Below are 20,279 nucleotides of genomic sequence, written 5' to 3'. Positions count from 1 at the left end.
TCGCCTTCCCCAGACCAGACCGCCCCAGCCCGGGCTCTGTCCACCCACCTCACACCTCGCTGCGGACGCAGGAAGCGGACCCCAGCTGCTTCCAGCAGTCATGGAAACTAGTCAATGAAACCCTGTGCTGCCACTAGGGGGCACCCAAAGCCAAGCAGAAAGGGGGTACAGCGCGTCTGGCACCGCCTGGTCCCCTGCATCTGTGTCAGTGAAGACTCGGGTTCTCTCAGGAGCTGACGGCCAGGCACTGGATGTAGCCAGTCTGGTTCCAGGGACAGTGCGGCCTGCTAGGCAATACTCCCCTCCCGCCCTGACCCAGCAGCCAGGTGACCTGGGCGCAGTGCACAACCCGCACCCCTGACCGGGGCGTCCACCGCATGGTGCATAAACACAGAAATTGCACTCTCTCTAAGATTCGGCAGTGCCAAGTATTGGTCCCCCTGACCCACACAGTACAACGGTCGGCCACGTTGGTCCACAGGAGCACCGGCGTCCCGCCACAATGCTGTAGGCACCCATGGTGATCATGGGCCGGCCCTCCCAGGCCTCTGTCCCTGAAGGCCGCCAGCAGCCAAGGCATCAGACGCTGCCACAAGACAGGTCCCGGAAGGGCCTCCCCCGGGGTGACGGACACGTGTCCCAGAAGCAGCACGGGCCCCCGGGCGGGCGGTCTGTCCAGGGCACAGGCTCTTGCTGCCAGGCCCTGCTGGCACCTGCTTCCTGATGCCTCCATCAGGAAGGCCTCCCTGCTGTCACCTGCACAGCCGCAGGTGTGGATGCTGGCGCAGCCTGTCCAGCAGCTCCTCCTCTTGCGGCTCCTCCAGGACCTCCCTGTAACGTGTGGAGAGAGGGTGGATGGGGGCGGCCATGGCGGGGGGCCCAGGGGCGGGGGACAAGGTGGGCCACGCTGGGGCAGAGGTGTGGCCCGGCGCTCAGCCTGAAGCAGTACAGCCTAGCATGGCTGCCTCCAGGCTACTGAGCACTCGAATGGCGCTGAAGTCCGGTGTCTGAGGAGGGACACAGCCTCCCTGGGACCCCACTACCCCACAGGACCCCACAGGGATCCCTGAAGGCTGGGCATCCGCCCTGCCCGCCCTCCTCGCAGAGCACTCACCTGAACATGAGTTCAGCAGACACCAGATGGGCGGCCTCCCAGGTGCCGGCCAAGGGCTGCTGGTGAGCACGGGGGTCCCAGTGGTGGAGGAAGTTCTGGGGGCAGTGGGTGTGGCCAGTGAGCAGGCCCCATCCACAGCGCCAGGGGTTGGCCTGGCGTCCACTGCAGGCGGCTGAGCAGCCAGCCCTGGATGCCAAGCCTGGGCCAGGCCAGGCTATGCCCCTGCCCTGGGAAAGGTCTGAGGATCCACAGCTTCACCCAGGACCCAAGCAGCAGCACTGAGGCCCCACCCCCACCCACCCACGAGGCTACAGAGCCCTAGGGCCGCTGCTTGGCATCAGGACGTGACCTGCCCACTCCTCCCTCCCACACTGCCCACCTGCCTACGGCCACCCAATACCTCTAGGAGCAAGGCCAGGAATAGGTTGACCCAGATGACAGACGACACTAGCCACCAGGACACAAAGTAGATCTTCGACCACCTGTTGAGGCCCACAGCCTGAGGCCTGGACACTGCCCAGGCCTGCCCGCCCCTGCAGGCTCGGCCACACACTGGAGCCAGACCCAGGCCCCTCTGCTGGGCTGCTCAACCCACTTCAAGCTCCAAGCTGCATGTGCCTGCCCCAACCCAAGGGCTCCCCCCGTCCCGATGGGCTGCGAAGGAGGGACTCGCAGGTCTGCAGGGGCAGGGACTCACGGGCCTGCGTGCCGCCGGAAGGCATCCAGGAACACCTGCCAGTTGTTGACCACCATCAAGTCCCACAGCGTGATCAGCGCAGCCTGCACGGCACATAGCCAGGGTCTTAGGAGGGGAGGCCGGGAAGGGAAGTGGGGGTCCAGGAGGGGAGGCCGGGAAGGGAAGTGGGGGTCCAGGAGGGGAGGCCGGGAAGGGAAGTGGGGGTCCTGGAGGGGAGGCCGGGAAGGGAAGTGGGGGTCCAGGAGGGGAGGCCGGGAAGGGAAGTGGGGGTCCTGGAGGGGAGGCCGGGAAGGGAAGTGGGGGTCCAGGAGGGGAGGCCGGGAAGGGAAGTGGGGGTCCAGGAGGGGAGGCCGGGAAGGGAAGTGGGGGTCCAGGAGGGGAGGCCGGGAAGGGAAGTGGGGGTCCAGGAGGGGAGGCCGGGAAGGGAAGTGGGGGTCCAGGAGGGGAGGCCGGGAAGGCAGGCAGGGCTAGGGCTAGACAGACGCTGAACTCACAGCGAAGTCATCGAAGTTGTTGGGCCAGTACTCCAGCTGCTCGAAGCTCCCACACGGTGCTGAACCATTGGCAGGGGCCAGGCTGGGGGATATGACACGGCTGGGCCCGTGGCAGCAGGCACCCCTCAGCCCGAGCCCAGGAAATCCACAGGCTGCAGGCTCTGAGGCTTGCGCAGCTCGGACCCCAAGGAAGGCCGTGCCTTGAACAGCCCCAGCCAAGGCACAGGGCAGGGAAGAAGGGCCCAGAAGGGGGCCCTCTCCTCAGAGGCTGCCCTGGCCCAACTAGCCCTCCCTGGCACAGTGGACACCCCCTCACCTGCCATTTCCAGACGGGGCCACGATGACACCTTGGAACAGGCTGATGCCAATGATGGCGAATATATAATAGGCCACCTGGGGTGGGGGCAGGACCGGGCTGGGTCAGCACCGCCCTGCCTGCCAGTCGCTGCTCCACATCTGCCCCCGCCCCCACCCGCCCACCCCATCCCTGGGTCTCACCAGCAGGATCCCACCGAAGGCCCGCAGGTTCTGGATGAGGCCCAGGATGGTGCTGGCCACCACGGCCATCGGCTGCGGACAGGAAGGGCACAGCACCTTACCCCTCTGCCCCGGGGACACCAGGCAGGGGCACCAGAGGGACACAGGCTTGGGTGGGGCATGGCTGCCCTCCTCATGGGCCTGGGAGAAGGACCTTAACAAGAAGCAGGGAGCCCACTACCCAGGCTGTCCAACATGGGGGCCAGGAGGGCCTGTGCAACCGTGAGAGTGACCCACACGAGGCAGGGAGGGTGAGACTGGACGACAAGGGGACATGGGAAGGGACAGAGCAGACGCAGGGACACGGGAGGGGACAGAGCAGATGGAGGGACACGGGAGGGGACAGCACGTGCCTGTGTGGACACACTGTGTGCTCACACCATCGCATCCCACAGAGCTGTGCAGCTCAGCAGTCTTGCGTGGTTGGGCCTGGGGTCACGTGTGTCCCTGCGCGCTGCGTACAGCAGCCGCGCACAGAACCGCACGTGGCCACACGCGATCCCCATCTCAGGACCCGTCGCCCTCACGGAGCCCACATGGAGGGAGGAGTGCGGGCCCCAGAACCAGATGCTGTGACCAGCTTTGGTGGTCTCCCACTTCCTCCCACAGAGCTCTCAGGAAAAAGGACAGAGCAGCATGGCCAGCGCCCCACCCCCAGCTGCGGGTCAAGACCAGGGCTCGGGGCAGCAGAGGGGCCTGCAGATGAGTCCCCGGCCAATGGCATCTTCAGAACCCTTCCAGGGCCTGGAGCTTGCTGGGCCTGCAGGACCCCTGCCCTGCCGGGACCGGCAGCACCACCGCGGCCCGCGGGACCCCTGCCCTGCCAGGACCGGCAGCGCCACCACGGCCCGCGGGACCCCTGCCCTGCCGGGACCGGCAGCGCCACCGCGGCCCGCGGGACCCCTGCCCTGCCAGGACCGGCAGCGCCACCGCGGCCCGCGGGACCCCTGCCCTGCCAGGACCGGTAGCGCCGCCACAGCCCGCGGGACCCCTGCCCTGCCAGGACCGGCAGCGCTGCCGCGGCCCGCGGGACCCCTGCCCTGCCAGGACCGGCAGCGCCGCCACGGCCCGCACCTGCATGCTGGGGACGATGCGTAGAAAGCGGAAGACAATGAGCATGTTCACCAGCCGGGCCATGTCCCACAGCGACAGCAGGCCCTGCCGCTCCGGCCTCCTGGGGGCACAGACAGAGGTGGTGAGCCAGCAGCCAGGACGCCAAGACCACGGCATCGCGCACTGGAGGGCCACAGGAGGCAATCCCACGCAGCCAGGGCACAGGGCCTAGGCTGCTGTGTGTTCACACCACGGCCTTGTCACTGCAGAGTGGGCTGGGAGACGGAACGCACACAGCAGACGACGAGGCTCAGGACAACGGGGCTTGCACAAGCTCAGGCCCAGGTCCCTCCCTGACTGAGCCTGACCCTGACCTAGCCTCAGCCCCACCTCCTATCCTCTGACCTCCAACCCACCACCTGACCCCTAAACCTAGCCAGCCTGTCCACCGCCCCACAGCGGGCTCAGAAGGGCTCAATCCAGCACATACCAGCCTGGGTGTGGGAATCCGTACGTGGCCACGGTGGAGATCTCCAACACCTGCAATTATAAGGGAAGTGGCCCGGCTGGAGTGCCACCCATGGGCCTCAGACATGCAGCAGGGCCCAGGGTCAGGGCCTGCCCCACAGGGCTTCCAGCGTCAGCACGTCCCTCCCCGGGCGGACGTGTATCTGCAGATGCCCACGGGAGCGGGCCGCCACTTGCAGACACTCACAGAGGCCCTGGGCACTCCCCACTCACACGCCCAGGGCCCAGGGCTCATGGATCCCGGCAGGAAATGTCTGCTATCCCGCCCCCCCTGGCCCCCACTCTGCCCACCAGCTGGATGGCCGGCACTGGAGAGGGCGCAACACACAGACAGAGGAGCCGCCTGCAGCATCCTCAGCCAGCTGGGCCCAGGAATGACTGCCCTGCTCCAGGGATCACCCGGGCAGGCAGCACCCCCTCTCACACTCCAGGGCGGCCCGGGCCAGGCAGGGCTCACCAGCAGGACGAGGGTGAGGAGGCCGTCGAAGGCGTTGCTGGGGTAGGACAGATAACCCCAAGGGCCCAGGGCGAAGATCTTGAGCAGTGTCTCCAGCAAGTAGTAGAGGATGAAGACGAAATTGAGAATCTGAATGAGCAGTGTGGGGCTGGCGTCAGGGCCCGGCGCCACGCAGCACGCTCTCCCACTGCAGGACACGACCCAGCCCCACGCAGCACCCTCTCCCACTGCAGGACACGACCCAGCCCCACACAGCACACTCTCCCACTGCAGGACACGACCCAGCCCCACGCAGCACCCTCTCCCATGGCAGTGTGGGGCTGGCGTCAGGGCCCGGCGCCACGCAGCACGCTCTCCCACTGCAGGACACGACCCAGCCCCACGCAGCACCCTCTCCCACTGCAGGACACGACCCAGCCCCACGCAGCACCCTCTCCCACTGCAGGACACGACCCAGCCCCACGCAGCACCCTCTCCCATGGCAGTGTGGGGCTGGCGTCAGGGCCCGGCGCCACGCAGCACGCTCTCCCACTGCAGGACACGACCCAGCCCCACGCAGCACCCTCTCCCACTGCAGGACATGACCCAGCCCCACGCAGCACCCTCTCCCACTGCAGGACACGACCCAGCCCCACGCAGCACCCTCTCCCATGGCAGTGTGGGGCTGGCGTCAGGGCCCGGCGCCACACAGCACGCTCTCCCACGGCAGCTGCCTCGGAGCTGGCTGGGAGGCCCAGAGACCCCAGGCCCACAGCCCTCTCCTCTGGGACCACCCCTAGATCCTCTCACCATCCCGGGCAACCAATGGGGATTCAGCCACCCACATACCTGTATCCCCAAAACTTCCCCCTCATTACTCAGAGCCACAACACAATCAAGAAAGGGATTTTATGTATAAAAATGGAGGGATTCCAAGGGCCAGGACAGCTGTTTCTGTATTTTCCACGTTATGATGAATCCCACTCCATCTGACGCCCGTGACGCTTGCGCTATTTTCTAACCAACATTTTCCTTATATAATTACGAGAACTTTCCCACCTTCCATGACCTTAGTATCATGCATAATGAATGTATTCCACTAAAATTAACTTGAAAAGACATCTTTGTGGGACCAAACTAATCCTCCATCCTGAGCTGCCGGCATCCCATCTAATCCCAGCTGCTCCACTTCCCATCCAGCTCCCTGCCTGTGGCCTGGGAAAGCAGACGAGGACGGCCCAAAGCCTTGGGATCCTGCACCGGCGTGGGAGACGTGGAAGAGGCTCCTGGCTCCTGGCTTTCGACCCGTACGGTCCTGGCAGTACGGCCATTTGGGAAGTGAACAACAGATGGAAGACCCTGGTTTCTGTCTGTCTATATATAACTCTCTGCCTTTCAAATAAATACATAAATCTTTAAAAAAAAAAAAAAAGACAGCCTTTACTGGCATAAAATAACACGGGTATGGCATCACTCGACCGGCTTCGGTCCACACCGCCACCAGTCCTGCCAGGAAGCGGATCTCACAGTGTCTCAGAAAGGCCCCGTGGTCACAAGGTGGTCTGCAGTCTCCTCTCCACAGGACTGGCCGCCTGCCCGCAGCACCCCTGCCCCACCTCCAGTCTCCTGCCCTCCCCCGCAAGCCAGAACTCACCCCCAGGACAAAGTCGTCACGGTCATGGGGGAGCACGTCCGTGTCCAGCACCAGGAACACCTGCGAGGTAGTGGGGATGCTCACCCAGCCGGCCAGTCCCATGGCAGGGCAGAGCCAGGCCCACGGCGGGGCATGGCGGGACACAGCCAGGCTCACGGCAGGGCAGAGCCAGGCCCACGGCGGGGCATGGCGGGACACAGCCAGGCTCACGGCAGGGCAGAGCCAGGCCCACGGCGGGGCACGGCAGGGCAGAGCCAGGCCCACGGCGGGGCACGGCAGGGCAGAGCCAGGCCCACGGCGGGGCACGGCAGGGCAGAGCCAGGCTCACGGCGGGGCACGGCGGGGCAGAGCCAGGCCCACGGCGGGGCACGGCGGGGCACAGCCAGGCCCACGGCGGGGCATGGCGGGGCACAGCCAGGCCCACGGTGGGGCAGGGCCAGGCCCACGGCGGGGCACAGCAGGGCAGAGCCAGGCCCACGGTGGGACATGGCGGGGCACGGCCAGGCCCATGGCAGGGCACAGCAGGGCAGAGCCAGGCCCATGGCGGGGCAGGCCCAGGCCCATGGCATGGCAGAGCCAGGCCCACAGTGGGGCAGGGCCAGGCCCATGGCAGGGCAGAGCCAGGCCCATGGCAGGGCACGGTCAGGCCCACGGTGGGCATGGCCAGGCCCACGGCAGGGCAGAGCCAGGCCCATCACAGGGCACGGCCAGGCCCATCGCAGGGCATGGCTAGGCCACAGAAGTGCCAGGCGGGGCAGGCATGAGAGAGTAGGGCTAGGCATGCTACTTGGGGCGGGCATCGCACTCACGCAAATGGACACGAGGTTCCCCAGGACGACGGCGTTGCCCAAGTAATCCAAGTAATGGTGGCCGAAGATGCGCTGAGCGCTTTGCAGGAACGGGGACCGGTAGCAGGGCCTCGGCGGGTGCTGGCAGGGGACACCCACTCAGACACCCGCACCCTTATACTGGGGGCCGACCTGCTCCCCCACACTCCCTCCGGCCTAAGGAAATGCTCCCAAACCCAAAACAGATACACAAAGATGGTGAAAACCCAGAGGGCTGCTGACCCTATTGCGACCCCATGTCAGGACAGCATGTGGTCACCTCCCGTGCGTGCAAAGTGGCCGCCACGGCGGGAACACAGCCATGTGCATGGACAAGTGGCAACAGGCCACCGCACAGCATGAACGGTGGACCCTGTCGACACACCCAGTGCTTCCTAAGCTCAGGCCCTGCCCTCCAGACACCGCCCTGGGGACAGCGAATGGTGGGAGCCACCTCCACACGCCTATGAGTGGGTGGACAGCAGGGGTGCGGGCAGCTGGCCACTCAGTGGACCAAAGCCCCGAGCCCCAGGGTGGCCATGGCCACACCACACAGCCCTGAAGTCACGCCCACTGCAGCCACGGGGCCCTCACAGAGGCTGAGGTTACAGAGCGAGGGTGGTCTGGGAACCACGACCCACACACGCAAACAGCTCACACAGGAGCCCTGTGGGACCACCCTCGTCCCTGCCTCTCACCAGGAGACACTGGACAGCAGAAGGGAAGATGGCTCTTCCCTGCATGGCCCACGCTGGCCACCAAGGCCACCAGCCCACTCCTCAGCCCTGATCCCAGGCACCGTGGGAGGCCGTGCCAGCTCCAGCACACAGTGAGTGTGGGGAAAGGTCAGCACTGGAGGGACATGGACGGAGGTGATGGGAGCACTATGGGGGGACCCAGGAAGGACCGGGCAAAGAGCTCTAGAGAGGCCAGCTTTCCCAGAATGCCCCTCTGCACCAGGCACGGCCATCGCCACCCACACCGAACCTGCAGCGCCCCCTGAAGTCCACACAGCTCCCCAGTCCCCAAGAGAACCATCTCCACTCCCAGGCCCCTCCATTGCCAGAACCTGGAGTGGCCCCAGGCAGGGGACGTCCCCAGGCAGGGGACGCAAGCGGCTGCTTACCTCCTTCAACACACGTCTGTCAACTTCATCAAAGACTTTCTGAAACTCCTCAGCTGACAGCACGCCATCTTCGTGGCAGCGCACCTTCTGAGAGGGAGAGGGTGCTGGTCAGGGCCCCCAGGGCAAGGTGCCAAGCCCCAGCCCCCGCTCCGCCAGGGCTGACCTTCTCAATGGCCCGTCTGTGTGCGCCGTCCAGATGGGCCTTGCACAGCACCTGCAGCAAGTCCTGGCACTTCACCCCCACTCTGCAGACAGAACCCACAGCAGTGAGCATGGCGGGGCCCCCCGACCCCGCAGCTCCCTTGTCCGGCGTCCAGCCCAGGCCTTGCAGCGTGGGCTAGGGCACAGGCCACGGCCAGCACCGCAGGCACCCAACCACCTACTCTAAAGCCCCAGGACACACCCTCCCGCCCCCAGCAGCCTCGTGCCAAAGCCGCGGAGCCTACGCTTGATGCCACCCGTCTTGTGCCACTCCAGGGACCGGAGCACCAGGGCTGCAGGAACACTGTGCCATCTGCTCATGGCAGCCTCCTCCCTCGCTCCCCTTCCCCAGGGAGGGCAGCACGCACCCCTGCATGGAGGCCCCCTCGGCCCCCGTCACAGAGGCCAGGACCTCAAAGGCAGCCCGTGTCCCCAGCCGCCTCCGGAACAGCGACATCTGAAGAGACTTCTGCAAGGAAGACAGCATTTACAGGCCACTCAGCCTGCCCCTGCTTCCGGCCACACCCTCGCCCTGTCCCTCCACCCCCGAGGAGGGGACAGCTACGTGGGTTACATGGGAGGTCTTCCCAGGAAGGGTCAAGGCCAAGGCCCGGTCCACAGCGGCCAGCACCTCTTGGCGGGGGAGCAGCTTCTCTCTGTGTGCTGTGGTCCCTGAGCCCCCACTCTGGGTCGGGGACCAGTCACCACGCAGCAGTGACCTCTGAGGTGGGGTGGTGTGGAGAGGGAAGCCCTGGCTGGCTGTGGCTACCACCCCATCACACAGCTACACACAATGTCCCCCAGCTTGTCTATCACGGGCAGCGGTCCCCACCCTTTAACCGAGCCCCATGAGTAAGGTTGGGGACCTCTCTGATCGGCTGAGGCCATGCCCCGAGGGATCTGAGGGGCTGCTGTATACCCCAGAAGGGGCACCCACACAACTCACCATCAGGTAGCCCCGGAACTGGTTGTACACGATGGCCGTGAGCAGGTTCATCAGAAACAAGCTTCCTAGGGGAGAAGAATACTGCGGTCACGGGGGACACAACCACAGCCAGGCAGAGCCAGTGCAGCCACGGTCACAGGGACACAGCCACGGTCACGGGGCACACAGCCACAGTCACGGGGACACAACACGGTCAGGCAGAGCCGGGGCAGACACGGTCATGGGGACACAGCACGGTCAGGCAGAGCCGGGGCAGCCACGGTCACGGGGACACAGCCACAGTCACGGGGGACACAGCCACAGTCAGGCAGAGCTGGGGCAGCCACGGTCACAGGGACACAGCCATGGTCACGGGGGACACAGCCACAGTCACGGGGGCACAACACGGTCAGGCAGAGCCTGGGCAGCCACGGTCACGGGGACACAACACGGTCAGGCAGAGCCAGTGCAGCCACAGTCATGGGGGATGCAGCCACGGTCACAGGGGACACAGCCACGGTCACGGGGGACGCAGCCACGGTCATGGGGGACACAGCCACAGTCAGGCAGAGCCCAGGCAGCCACGGTCACGGGGGACACAGCCACGGTCACGGGGACACAACACGGTCAGGCAGAGCCGGGGCAGCCACAGTCACAGGGGATGCAGCCCCAGATGGGCAGGGCCAGGGCAGCCACGGTCATGGGGGACACAGCCACGGCAGGCAGAGCCAGGGCAGCCAGAGGGCCTGTGGCCTGGGGCCGTCTCTCATCCTCCAGCCCCTGCCTCCTGGTCTGGCAGGGGGTATCACCCAGCTGCCCAGTCACTGCCGAGAACACGGACAAGGTCACCAACGTCACAGACCACAAACCATGAGAAGCTGTGGGGTCACACTGAAGAAAAATGGGGTTACACTGAAAGCTGGGGTCACACTGAGGGGGAGCTGGGGAGTTGGGGTCACACTGAGGTAAGTTGTGGAGCTGGAGTCACTTAAGTTTTGGGGGACACTGAGGTGAGTTGTGGGGCATGGGGCAGGGTGCCCAGCGGCCCTTGGCAGAAGCAGTGTCCCAGGACAGAGCCACGGGCGGGCACTCACCTATCAGCGTGAAGAGGATGAAGAAGAGGGCGTAGGCCCGGTTCCTGGAATACGCAGGAATCATCACTGAGAGAAGGAATCCAAGACACTGAAAAACACGCCCCATCCTCAGCAGCCCGAGCCCTAGGCCCGTCCCCGGGCCCCCCAGGACTCAGCCCCAGGCCCGCCCCTGTCCTTGGCAGCCCGAGCCCCAGGCCCGTCCCCGGGGCCCCCCAGGACTCAGCCCCAGGCCCACCCCATCCTCAGCAGCCCGAGCCCCAGGCCCGTCCCCCATCCTCTGCAGCCCGCGTCCCAGGCCTGTCCCCCAGGCCTGTCCCCAGGGCCCCCAGGACTCAGCCCCAGCTGAGCTTCTCACTGGGACCTGCTAGCTAGTGAGCCCAAGAGAGAGAGAAAGAGAGAGAGTGTGCACCATGCCGGCCTTGCCCAGCCCAGAACAGGGGGCACTGCCCACCAGCAACCTCAGCCTCCCGCTGCCTCATGGCTGCTCACAAGATCAATCACTGAAGGGAAGCAAGGAAGCAGCAAGAGAAGAGAGAAGGATCTGGAAAGGAAATGGGGGAAGGGTGGGGAAAGCAGAGGACGGGAGGGACAAGGAGGGGTCAGGGCACAGGGACCGCCCTCCCGCCACCTCGGGCACCCGGGTGCCCCCTCGCTGGCCACGCACCATCAGGGTTGTTGGCTGTGGTCAGCAGCACCAGCAGAGAAGTCAGGGCCTCAGGAAGGTTCTGGAAGTAGGTCAGCCTCTCTTTGTCCTGCCCCTCGTCCTGCTCAGAACAAAGGTGGCAGCTCCAGGTCCACTGGCAGCCAACTGCTGGGGCCCACAGTGTGGAATTGGTGGGCCCCGACCCAAATCTCCCCAGGGCTTCCCAGTGTGAGCCAGGCCTGTGGGCGGGCACCCACATGGTTATCAACCAACAAGCCACAGCGAAGGCCCGGCCAGCCTGACCATGTCCCAGCCTGGTGACCAAGGCACCACCATGGGACCCGCTGGTCTGCACGCAGCCATACACTGCCAGGGCAGTGGGCAGAGCCCAGCTTGCTGCCACAATGAGGGGCTGGGCAGGACGCCTGCAGGGGTCCAGCGCGGTGACTAACTGGGCCTGCTCCCCATGTCCCAGACGCTTCCAGCCACAGACATGAGGGGAAAGGCTGTGAGCCGGGGCTCTCCCTGCACCCCTCTTCCACCGAGGCTGGTGGCGGGGAGCCCCACAGGATATCATGACATCACAGCCTTGTCACTTGGGACCTGCTTCCAAGCCAAGTGCCAAGGCTGCCAGCCCAGTTCCAGCCCTAAACAGCCTCTGCGGGGACACAGACACGCTAGCCACAGGGCAGCCTGAAGGAAGCCACAGGGTGGGGGACGATGGCAGTGACAGGTGGGGGCAAGAGGAGGCAGCCCCAGCACGGCCTCGGCCGGACGGAAGCACACACCTGCAGAGCCCCCCAGGAGGACCGGGAAGGGGGTCTCCCCGGGCAACATAGCCAGGATGGCAGACCATGAGGCTGAGCTGGCCCAGGGGTCCTGCTGGGAACCATCCCATTGCCCTGATGGAAAAGCAATGCCAGCGCCCACGCAGCCGAGCTCGGGGGTGGCCTTCACACAGGCGGAGGAAGGGCCCGGCAGCTGTGGGCTCACAGACAAGGCCACCGCCAAGGTCCACGGAGGGCTCCTCGCTGTGCCCCGCTCCACCGGCAGGGCTGACCTTGCAAGTGTGGGAACAGAGCAAGGATGGCCATGACCGAGGAGACCCGGGAGTCCCCAAGGAACAAGATGGGGGGCGTGAGACTGGGCACAGCGTCCTCAGGTAGCAGGTGACAGGGTGTGGCCACCCAGGCACCCAGCAGCTCCCACAGCAGCCCACACGTCCTCGGGGCCATGAATGAGGAACCGGGGCGAGGCCAGCCACTGTCACACAGCCAGACACCAACCAAAGGTAGGGAACTATGGCAGGCAGCCAGTGTCCCCAATGATGACACCACGGCCGTGTGGCCACTTCCCCTTCCTGGGAGGCCGCGTGAGCCTACAGGAGCCACTTCTCAGGCACCTCGGGACAAATGCCCATGCTGGTCATCAGCTCCAGGCTCTCATGCCCAATGCACTGTGGAGTCCTCAGCTCGGGGAACCCGCACGCCTCACTGGGCAAGCGCACAGAGGCCTGGAGACCCAGCCAGCTGGCCCGGCTCTGCAGCTGCCCACACACGGACAGAAACGGATGGGCATGGAAACTGACACACACGGTGACACACACAGACACGGTCACATACATGGAAACACACAAAGAAACACATGCAGGAAACCCAGGCATGGAAGCACACGCAAGGGAACAGTCACACGTGGACACACGGCCACCGCCGCCTGAGTGGCTTCTGCAGCTGTAGGATGTTGTTTCTGAGAAGCTAGTCCATGTGTGGGCCACACAGGGGCCTTGAGCTCATTTCTCCCACCAGCACTGGCCCCGCCAGGGGCAGCGAGCGAGGGCTGGTGCCCGGAGCCAGGAACCCCAGGGAGCTCTCACGAGCAGGCAAGAAGCCCACCACACAGCCACCCGCGCCATCTCCCGCGTCTGCACCAGCAGGATGCTAGGGGCAGGGCCAGGAACGGCAGCATGGATGTGGGGCCCTAACCATGGGCAGCCCGTGCACCCCACAGAGCAGCTACGCTCTACACGGCACCACAAGTCACCCAAAGACGGCCCCAAGGCCACAGGGATGGGCGCAGGCCCAGGCAAACCCCACCCTACATTCTAGAAGCTGTGCAAGTATTCAGAGTCTGTCATCCATGGGAAATGGGGAGCCACGAGCCATGGAAAGCAGAGACTGCACACACACAGATGGCACACACAGACGGCACACACACAGCTGGCACACACAGACGGCACACACACAGACAGCACACACACAGACGGCACGCACACAGACAGCACACACAGATGGCACACACAGACGGCACACACACAGCTGGCACACACAGTCGGCACACACACACAGAGAACACATTGCACAGCACAGACTCCTGGCAGGAGGGTGCTCTCAGCTGACCCCTTCCACCTGGGGCTGAGGGCACAGCCCTTGGTACCAGCCACATGAGCTGGCCCCATATACCACAAGATGAGACCAGCCCCGGCCAACCCCCAGCCACACCCCAAGGAGCAGTGGGCAAGCCTGAGGATGACCGTGACCCGGCCAAGACCGAGGGGCAGACGCCTGGCATCACAGACGGGCCAGGCCTCTTCGTAGGACACAGCGGCTAGGGAGTCAGCTGGAGCTGGGGCATACAGGGCAGAGACCAGCCCTGGGCTGCATGAGGCCCGCAGGCAAGGAGGGGGTCCAGGAAGCCCAGCATGGGAGGTCAGCCCCAAGGGCCTGGAGCAGACAGCAATCCGGAAGCGGCAGACGAGGGAGGAAGGGCGTGGCCAGGACAGAGGACAAGCAGCCTGAACCCAGAAGACGCTGGACGGACAGGCATCCTGGCAGTGGGGGCGGCTGGCATGTGCCTGGGGCAGGTGGCTGAGGCAGCCCTTGACCTCGGCTGAGCCCTACACACCCCCACAGCCCACAGGACAGCCACCAGCTTGGGACACCAGCCCAGCGCCTTACCTTCTCGCCAGCAAACAGCAGCATGCCAAACATGGTGAAGATGCCCAGGTGGATGGCCAGCAGCAGCCCTACGCTGGAGGAGAAGTGGGCACCTGGCACCGGGCAGCATGCTGTCCCTGCCCGCCAGCTGGGAACACCAGCCCCCAAGGAGCCTGGGCACTGCCCATCCATCCTCCCAGTAACCTGCCATGTGCTCAGCCCGTGGGCACTGCAGGACAGGCCTGGTTGGCCCTGGCTCCCTCACCTGAGCAGCACAATGGCTACCCTACCACGGGGGCATGGGGAAGCTGCCAGGGAGCGGCCTCAGGGCAGAGGGGAGCAGAGCTAGGAGTGCCCAGCGGGCCCCAGCGCACCTGGCCATGTCCGGCAGCGAGCACCGCAGGCACTTCAAGGTCTTCTTCATCATGGACGAGTTCTGTAGCAGGAAGAAGGGCCGCAGGAGCCGGCGGATGCGCAGGCGCTGGGGAGAGGGGCCAGGCTGCAGCCCACACCGAGCCTTGCCGGCAGGGGCCATGGGCTTGTGTCCCTGCCTGCGGACAAGGCTCCAGGGGGTGGCCCACCTCCCAGGAGAGGTGCCCACTGCCAGCGCCACAGGGAGACTGGCCACCAGAGAAGGCACACAGCCATGGCGATATGTCACTGAATCCCACCCACCCTCCCTCGGCCCTGGAGCACTCTCCACAGCACAGCTGCCACACACCCTGGCCTGCCGCAGCCCCCACGCCACAGGCAAGGGTCCCAGGCCCGGGAAAACTCCAGCAGACTGTGGGCTGAGGCAAGGTCCCCCCCAGTCCCAGCCGGGACTCCCCGGGATCCGGGAACAGAAGGGACCACAGTCCAGCTGCCTCTGCCCCACCCCCACACTGAGCCTCCCTGTTCTGCAAGAACCTAACGGTGACGGGCAAGCACTAGTCCAGGCCCTAGGGCGCCTCTAGCACCCCACGGCTGGCAGGGGTGGGGCCCAGAGAGTTCTGGCATGAAAGGCAATAGGGCCCAGGTCTATGGGCACATAGCAGGTGACAACCCCAGACCCCTGGCAGCAGCTGTGGTACCCTGCTTGCTCAGCGGACACACGTCTCCTGAGGCACCTGCTGCCCAGATCTCACAGGAGGACCCGGGGAGGGCCACACCCCAGTGCAGTGGGTGGCCACAGACACGCCCCCTCTGCTTTCCTCCTGAAGAGGGGGCTGGGGGGTACTAGGGAGACAGGAAGCCACCCGGCCGTTAATGGGAGGAAGCTAGGGGCCGGGAGAGGCTGGGCTACCCCCAGGAGGCCAGACAGACAGACAGGGCCCTGTAGGGCCGCACGGAGGAGGCAGGCAAGGGCTTCACCGCCTGTCACTGGCAGCAGCCAGGCAGCATCCCGGGACTCAGGGGGCAGGTCCTTGCCCCATGAGCCCCCAGCTTCCCAACCTCATTCCACCCTAAGACTTGGCTCTTGCAGCTGAAGTCCCTGACAGGCTCAGCCCTGGGCAGACACTGAAGGACATGGTGGAGCCCGAGCCAGCCTCCAGGGCTCTGCCCGACCAGAGAGCAGGGGGTGCTTCTGGGGTACATGAAGGGAAATAGGGCAGAGAGGGCACAGGGGCCAGAGCACGGCCTCAGGGAGGGGATGGATGCTCAGGGCAGCAGGAAGAGCAGCGCCAGGCATGAGGACGCCCGGGCACAGCACCGGGTCCCTGCACAATCACCAGGACAGTCACTATCTCATCTCACAGCCGCTGGCCACCTACCTCCTGACACAGGAGGCTCAGCGACACAGTCCAGTCCGCCAGAGACACGGCCAACACCACGAGGTAGGCCAGCAGCCAGAGGTTGCTCCGGAACTGGGCCCACCCAACCAGGTAGCCCTGCAGAGAGAGATGGCGTGAGCCAGGCCAGGGCTAGGACCGGGATCCTGGCACCCACGGGCAGGGCTAGCACCGGGATCCCAGCACCCAGGGGAAGGGCTAGCACCGGGACCCTGGCACCCAGGGCAGATGGCTGCGCATCCTAACCTGGAGCACCCGGGTCCCCCCACCCTTCCTGACCCGACACGAGGGGTCAGGAGGAGAGGGACATAGGAAGGCATTCTGAAAGCACAGGGCAGGGACCATACTTGCCCCAGCTGGATGGCTCTACCCGCCCCAGGCAGCCGGAGGAAACGCCTGTCCTCCACCTCCCACACCTCCAGGTGCACGTAAAACCGGGCCCGACCCAGGCCCCCATCGGCAGTGCCCACACCATCAAAGCAAAACCCCTTCCCCACACAGGCACCCGTGTCACAGCCGCGTCACGGCAGACCAGACGCAGGTCAGCGTGAGGCACCGTGCCCCCCAGGAGGACAGAAGCCATGGGGCGGGGCAGGCCACAGCCCGTGCCATGCACCTTCACCGAGACGTCGGCCACGAAGACGAGCAGGCAGAGTGCCTCGATGCCCTCCGTCAGGCCGCAGGGTGGCTCCCAGGGCGGGGCGCGGAAGCGCACGTCCGCCGTCCTGGTGAGCGACGAAGGCGTCTCGATGAAGGCCAAAGCCAGGACCAAGAAGATGGTGAAGCCCAGAGCCCTGGAGGGCAGACAGAACATGGCTCAGACCGGGCAGCCAACTGCCCCCAGGCCTGAGGGCCAGAGCCAGTCCCCCCCAACACACCACACGGACCTCAGGACCCCCAGCTCTCACCGCTGGCACGCGCTTGAGTAATACCATCGGTAAAGCCACAGTGAGCTGGCATCCATGCGGTGATTGATGGATCGGTACTGGAAGCACAGGTCATGTGGAGGTACGCGGGTGAGCCCTCCAGGTGGTGCACACGCCTGTGTGCCCTGACCGCACACAGCCACAAACAACACACCCTGCTCACCCCAACAGCCCCAAGTCAGGGGACAGCCCACGGATGGCAGGTGCCTATCTACAGGGGGACAAGGGGCCTTCAAAAAGCTCAGGTCAACCCAGGCTGCAAGGTGTGCCCAGAACAAGGGCCGGATACCAGGGCTGCCGGGCAGACTCTCTGAGCTGCAGGTGCAAGGGGTAGGCACACAGGACAGACAATCCGAGCTGTGGATGCCCTGGGCAGACAATCCGAGCTGTGGATGCCCTGGGCAGACGATCCGAGCTGTGGGTGCCCTGGGCAGAAACCACCGCAGCTTCCAGATCCAGGTGTGCCCTCCATCTGCCCGTGAGACTTCCCCTTCATCTCTGTGCAGCTGCGCCAGCCTCCCCAACCTCCTGGCATCTAGGACACATGGTCCATGCCAGGCCCTGGCACACGGGAAATCAAGGACACAAAGGGCCCAGGACTCAGGAGATGTTCTGCCCCGCGGGGACGTGAGAGCCAGCCGTGTGCGGGACCCTGGGTACAGTGTAGCAGTGAAGGACAAGAGACGCTCTTGGCCCCAGACAGCCGTAACCCAGTCCCCAGAGCAACAAGCCCAGGCCCAGTGCCTGCCCACCTGGATGGCATCCTCAATGAAGACCACAGCCTGGTCAATGCGAAGGTCCCTCCTGGCCACAGCACCTGCAAGCAGGACACGCAGGTCACTGAGGGGACCCACACCTGGGAAAGCACAGACCTTGGCACCTCTTCCTGGGTCCATGCAGTGCTGGGGGCTACCCCGGAATATGCCTGCCAGGCCTGGCTCAGGGGCACACGTGTGTGGCCAGCCATGGGCCCACAGTCACGGCCCTGCTGCCTGGTCCCACGGGCCTTGTGCATGGCCTGTGGCAGCACACTGTAGGCCGTATGCTCCACTAAGCTGGATCAGCATGCCCTGCCTGCCCCCTGGCCCAGGCAAGCCACAGACTCAGCACCAACTTAGAAGCCCATGGGCATCACCACGACTCATCACCGGGTACTAAAGACCACCAAGGCCTCGGAGGAGCCGCCAACTGCCACCACCACCTCCAGCTCACTGCTCAGGGAGCGCCTGACACCCAGGGCAGCCATCACTTCCACCACCTGCCACTGGGTTCTCACAGCATGGGCAGGAAGGGACCCGACACAGCACGGGCAGCTGTTGGCACCTGTCTAGGAGGAGCCTACAAGAAAAGCCCTGAGTGGGCCCCACCCCCACGGCATGGGCAGGTGCCACTCCAGGGGTCTGCCTGCAGAACTGGCTACCCAGCAGATTGGGGCAAGGAGGGGCTCGAGGGCAGGTCCCGTGCACCCACAAACCTCAGGCTGAAGGTCTGGGGCCGGGCGGCCTTCCCAGGGCATGGCATCCTTTGGCTGGGTGAGCCAATCCCCGAGCTGACCACACCAGCAGTGGAACAGCCACTGGCCGACTTCTGTACTCTGAACTACGGTGTTGGGGACACCAGCCTAGGGTGGCAGCCAACCACCAGAAATGGCCAGCGTTAACATTGCTGGATGCTGGTCTGGCCAGCACACCTCAGGAAGGCCACCCCAGCCCACGAGGGCCCCGGGGATCCGGCCACAAACCCTCAAAGGCCACCACGGCTTGCCGGGGTTCTCCCACGTGGACCTATCTCGTCCAGCCTGGCTCCCAGTAAGGGGGTCCACCTGCCCACGCCCACACCATCCCCTCTCCTGCAGCTGACCCACCTTGCTCCAACCACAACCCTCTCTGAAGTTGATGGAGCAAGGCCACACTCTCCAAACCCTCACGCAGAGCGTCCCTGGCTGCTGCGTCCAGGGACTCCTCTGGGGCAGTTCACCCCTCCTTGGCCATCACCTGTCTGTGTGCACCTGTCTCCCATCAGCCCCACCAGGGCTGCCAGGTGCACACAGCACCACCCGCACACGTGCCCCCTCCTCAGCCTGACCCCAACCCTCCCTGCTGTGCGAGCCAGGCCGGGCCCCTTCCCCTTGCCGTGTGTCCCTCCAACCGGTCCCAACAGGACTCGGGCAGACGGGACAGCAACCACTGTATGGGCTCGGCACAAACACCTCCCACGCGTGACCGCCTGACGCTGCCCGTGGCCATGGCCAGGTCAGGCGGAGCTGAGTCAGCAGGACTGTGACAGCCGGGCACTGCAGCGCCCCAGCGGGGTTGGGGTCACCTCGGCCCCCAGGAAGCCACTGAAGAAACCTCAGCGGGCAGCTGCTTCTCCCTCGGGGCGCCGGCCTGGGGCTCCCCAGCAGGAAGGGGCTCCCTGCTCCAATCCAGCGCCCTGGGGTGCAGGGTGCATGCAATGACAGAGGGCAGCAATGCCCACCCTCCAGGGCTGCCCTCTTGGCACCTCAGCTGCCTCCATTGCAACAGGGGACGCCCCCAGCCCCGAGTGCCCCCTGTGTCCGCCGCCCTGCCCACCCTCTTCATCAGACCTGGGTAACCACGCGCCAGGAAGGGCAGGAGGGCGACCCCGGCCCCCTCAATCCCCGTAGGGGTCCCCCATCACCTCCAGCAGCCAGGCCTGAATGTCCACGAGCCGCTGCTTCCGGGGTGTCTTGGGGGGGCGCCCCGCGCACACCACGTGGTGCGGCCCGCCCCCCACCCCGGGCGCCCCCAACCCTCCCTGTCCGGCCAACCTGGAGACGCTGGGTTTGGGGTTCGGGATCCCTCCTCTCACACACACGTACACGCGCCTCCCTTCCGCCCCACGCTCTGCCGGCTCACCAGGGCCGACGCGACCCAGCAGGGGCTCCGACTCGGCCCGGGACGCCGCCATCGGGGGGTCCAGGCTCCGGACAGGACCCAACCGGAGAGGAAGCGAGTACTTGGCCGCGCTGCTCCCACGGCGCACGCGCACATCCCAACTCGGCGTCCGGGAGGCGGAGCGCTGGGGCTGCCACTCCGGGGAGGGCTCTCCCCGCAGCCAATGAGAGCGGAGGCCTCGTGCGTGGGGGCGGGGATTGCCGGGTCCCGTCCCTGCAGGGATGGGACTTGGGGAGCTGGCACCCCGGGAGCGTTTGGGGGGCCCGTGCAGGCTGCAAGGAACAGAGTTTCCAAGAGGGTCACCTGGTGACTTAGAGATGCACATGCTTGGGGAGTTCCCCCAAGAGAAGCAAAATGAATAAATAAATAATTTTTTTTTTCATTCTTGGTTCCTAATAGAC

General features: G+C 65.5%; 1 protein-coding gene across 1 annotated transcript; it reads right to left on the bottom strand.

Moving 5' to 3' along the window:
• Nucleotides 1-430: 430 nt before the first annotated feature.
• On the bottom strand, nucleotides 431-19,929 carry TPCN2 (two pore segment channel 2). Its single transcript, XM_040970987.1, has 25 exons — nucleotides 19,840-19,929; nucleotides 17,713-17,777; nucleotides 16,943-17,019; nucleotides 16,651-16,828; nucleotides 16,017-16,133; nucleotides 14,637-14,743; nucleotides 14,284-14,356; nucleotides 11,351-11,450; nucleotides 10,687-10,752; nucleotides 9,614-9,678; nucleotides 9,036-9,136; nucleotides 8,630-8,711; nucleotides 8,467-8,553; nucleotides 7,323-7,442; nucleotides 6,514-6,573; nucleotides 4,881-5,009; nucleotides 4,386-4,435; nucleotides 3,917-4,016; nucleotides 2,804-2,875; nucleotides 2,622-2,698; nucleotides 2,306-2,387; nucleotides 1,812-1,894; nucleotides 1,515-1,596; nucleotides 1,115-1,209; nucleotides 431-831 (listed from the first exon to the last, which is right to left on the bottom strand). Exons 1-25 carry the CDS (start codon nucleotides 19,889-19,891, stop codon nucleotides 753-755), a joined length of 2,199 nt encoding a protein of 732 aa, XP_040826921.1. The 5' UTR covers nucleotides 19,892-19,929; the 3' UTR covers nucleotides 431-752.
• Between the last annotated feature and the right edge of the window lie 350 nt (nucleotides 19,930-20,279).

Source organism: Ochotona curzoniae, unplaced genomic scaffold, assembly GCF_017591425.1.
Source record: "Ochotona curzoniae isolate NIBS_2020 unplaced genomic scaffold, NIBS_Ocur_1.0 scaffold_4937, whole genome shotgun sequence".
Taxonomy (NCBI): Eukaryota; Metazoa; Chordata; class Mammalia; order Lagomorpha; family Ochotonidae; genus Ochotona; species Ochotona curzoniae.
Note: the sequence above shows the minus strand (reverse complement) of the source record. Positions and strands in the feature narration are given on the sequence as shown.

What these genes read in the sequence shown, in the direction of transcription:
- TPCN2 (XM_040970987.1), bottom strand. Translation starts at nt 19,891, where the DNA reads ATGGCGGCGTCCCGGGCCGAGTCGGAGCCCCTGCTGGGTCGCGTCGGC. An exon ending in TCGCTGCCGGACATGGCCAG is followed by an intron (nt 14,357 to 14,636) that starts GTGCGCTGGGGC and finishes CTTCTCCTCCAG; the next exon opens with CGTAGGGCTGCTGCTGGCCA. An exon ending in GTGACGACTTTGTCCTGGGG is followed by an intron (nt 5,010 to 6,513) that starts GTGAGTTCTGGC and finishes CTGCTCATTCAG; the next exon opens with ATTCTCAATTTCGTCTTCAT.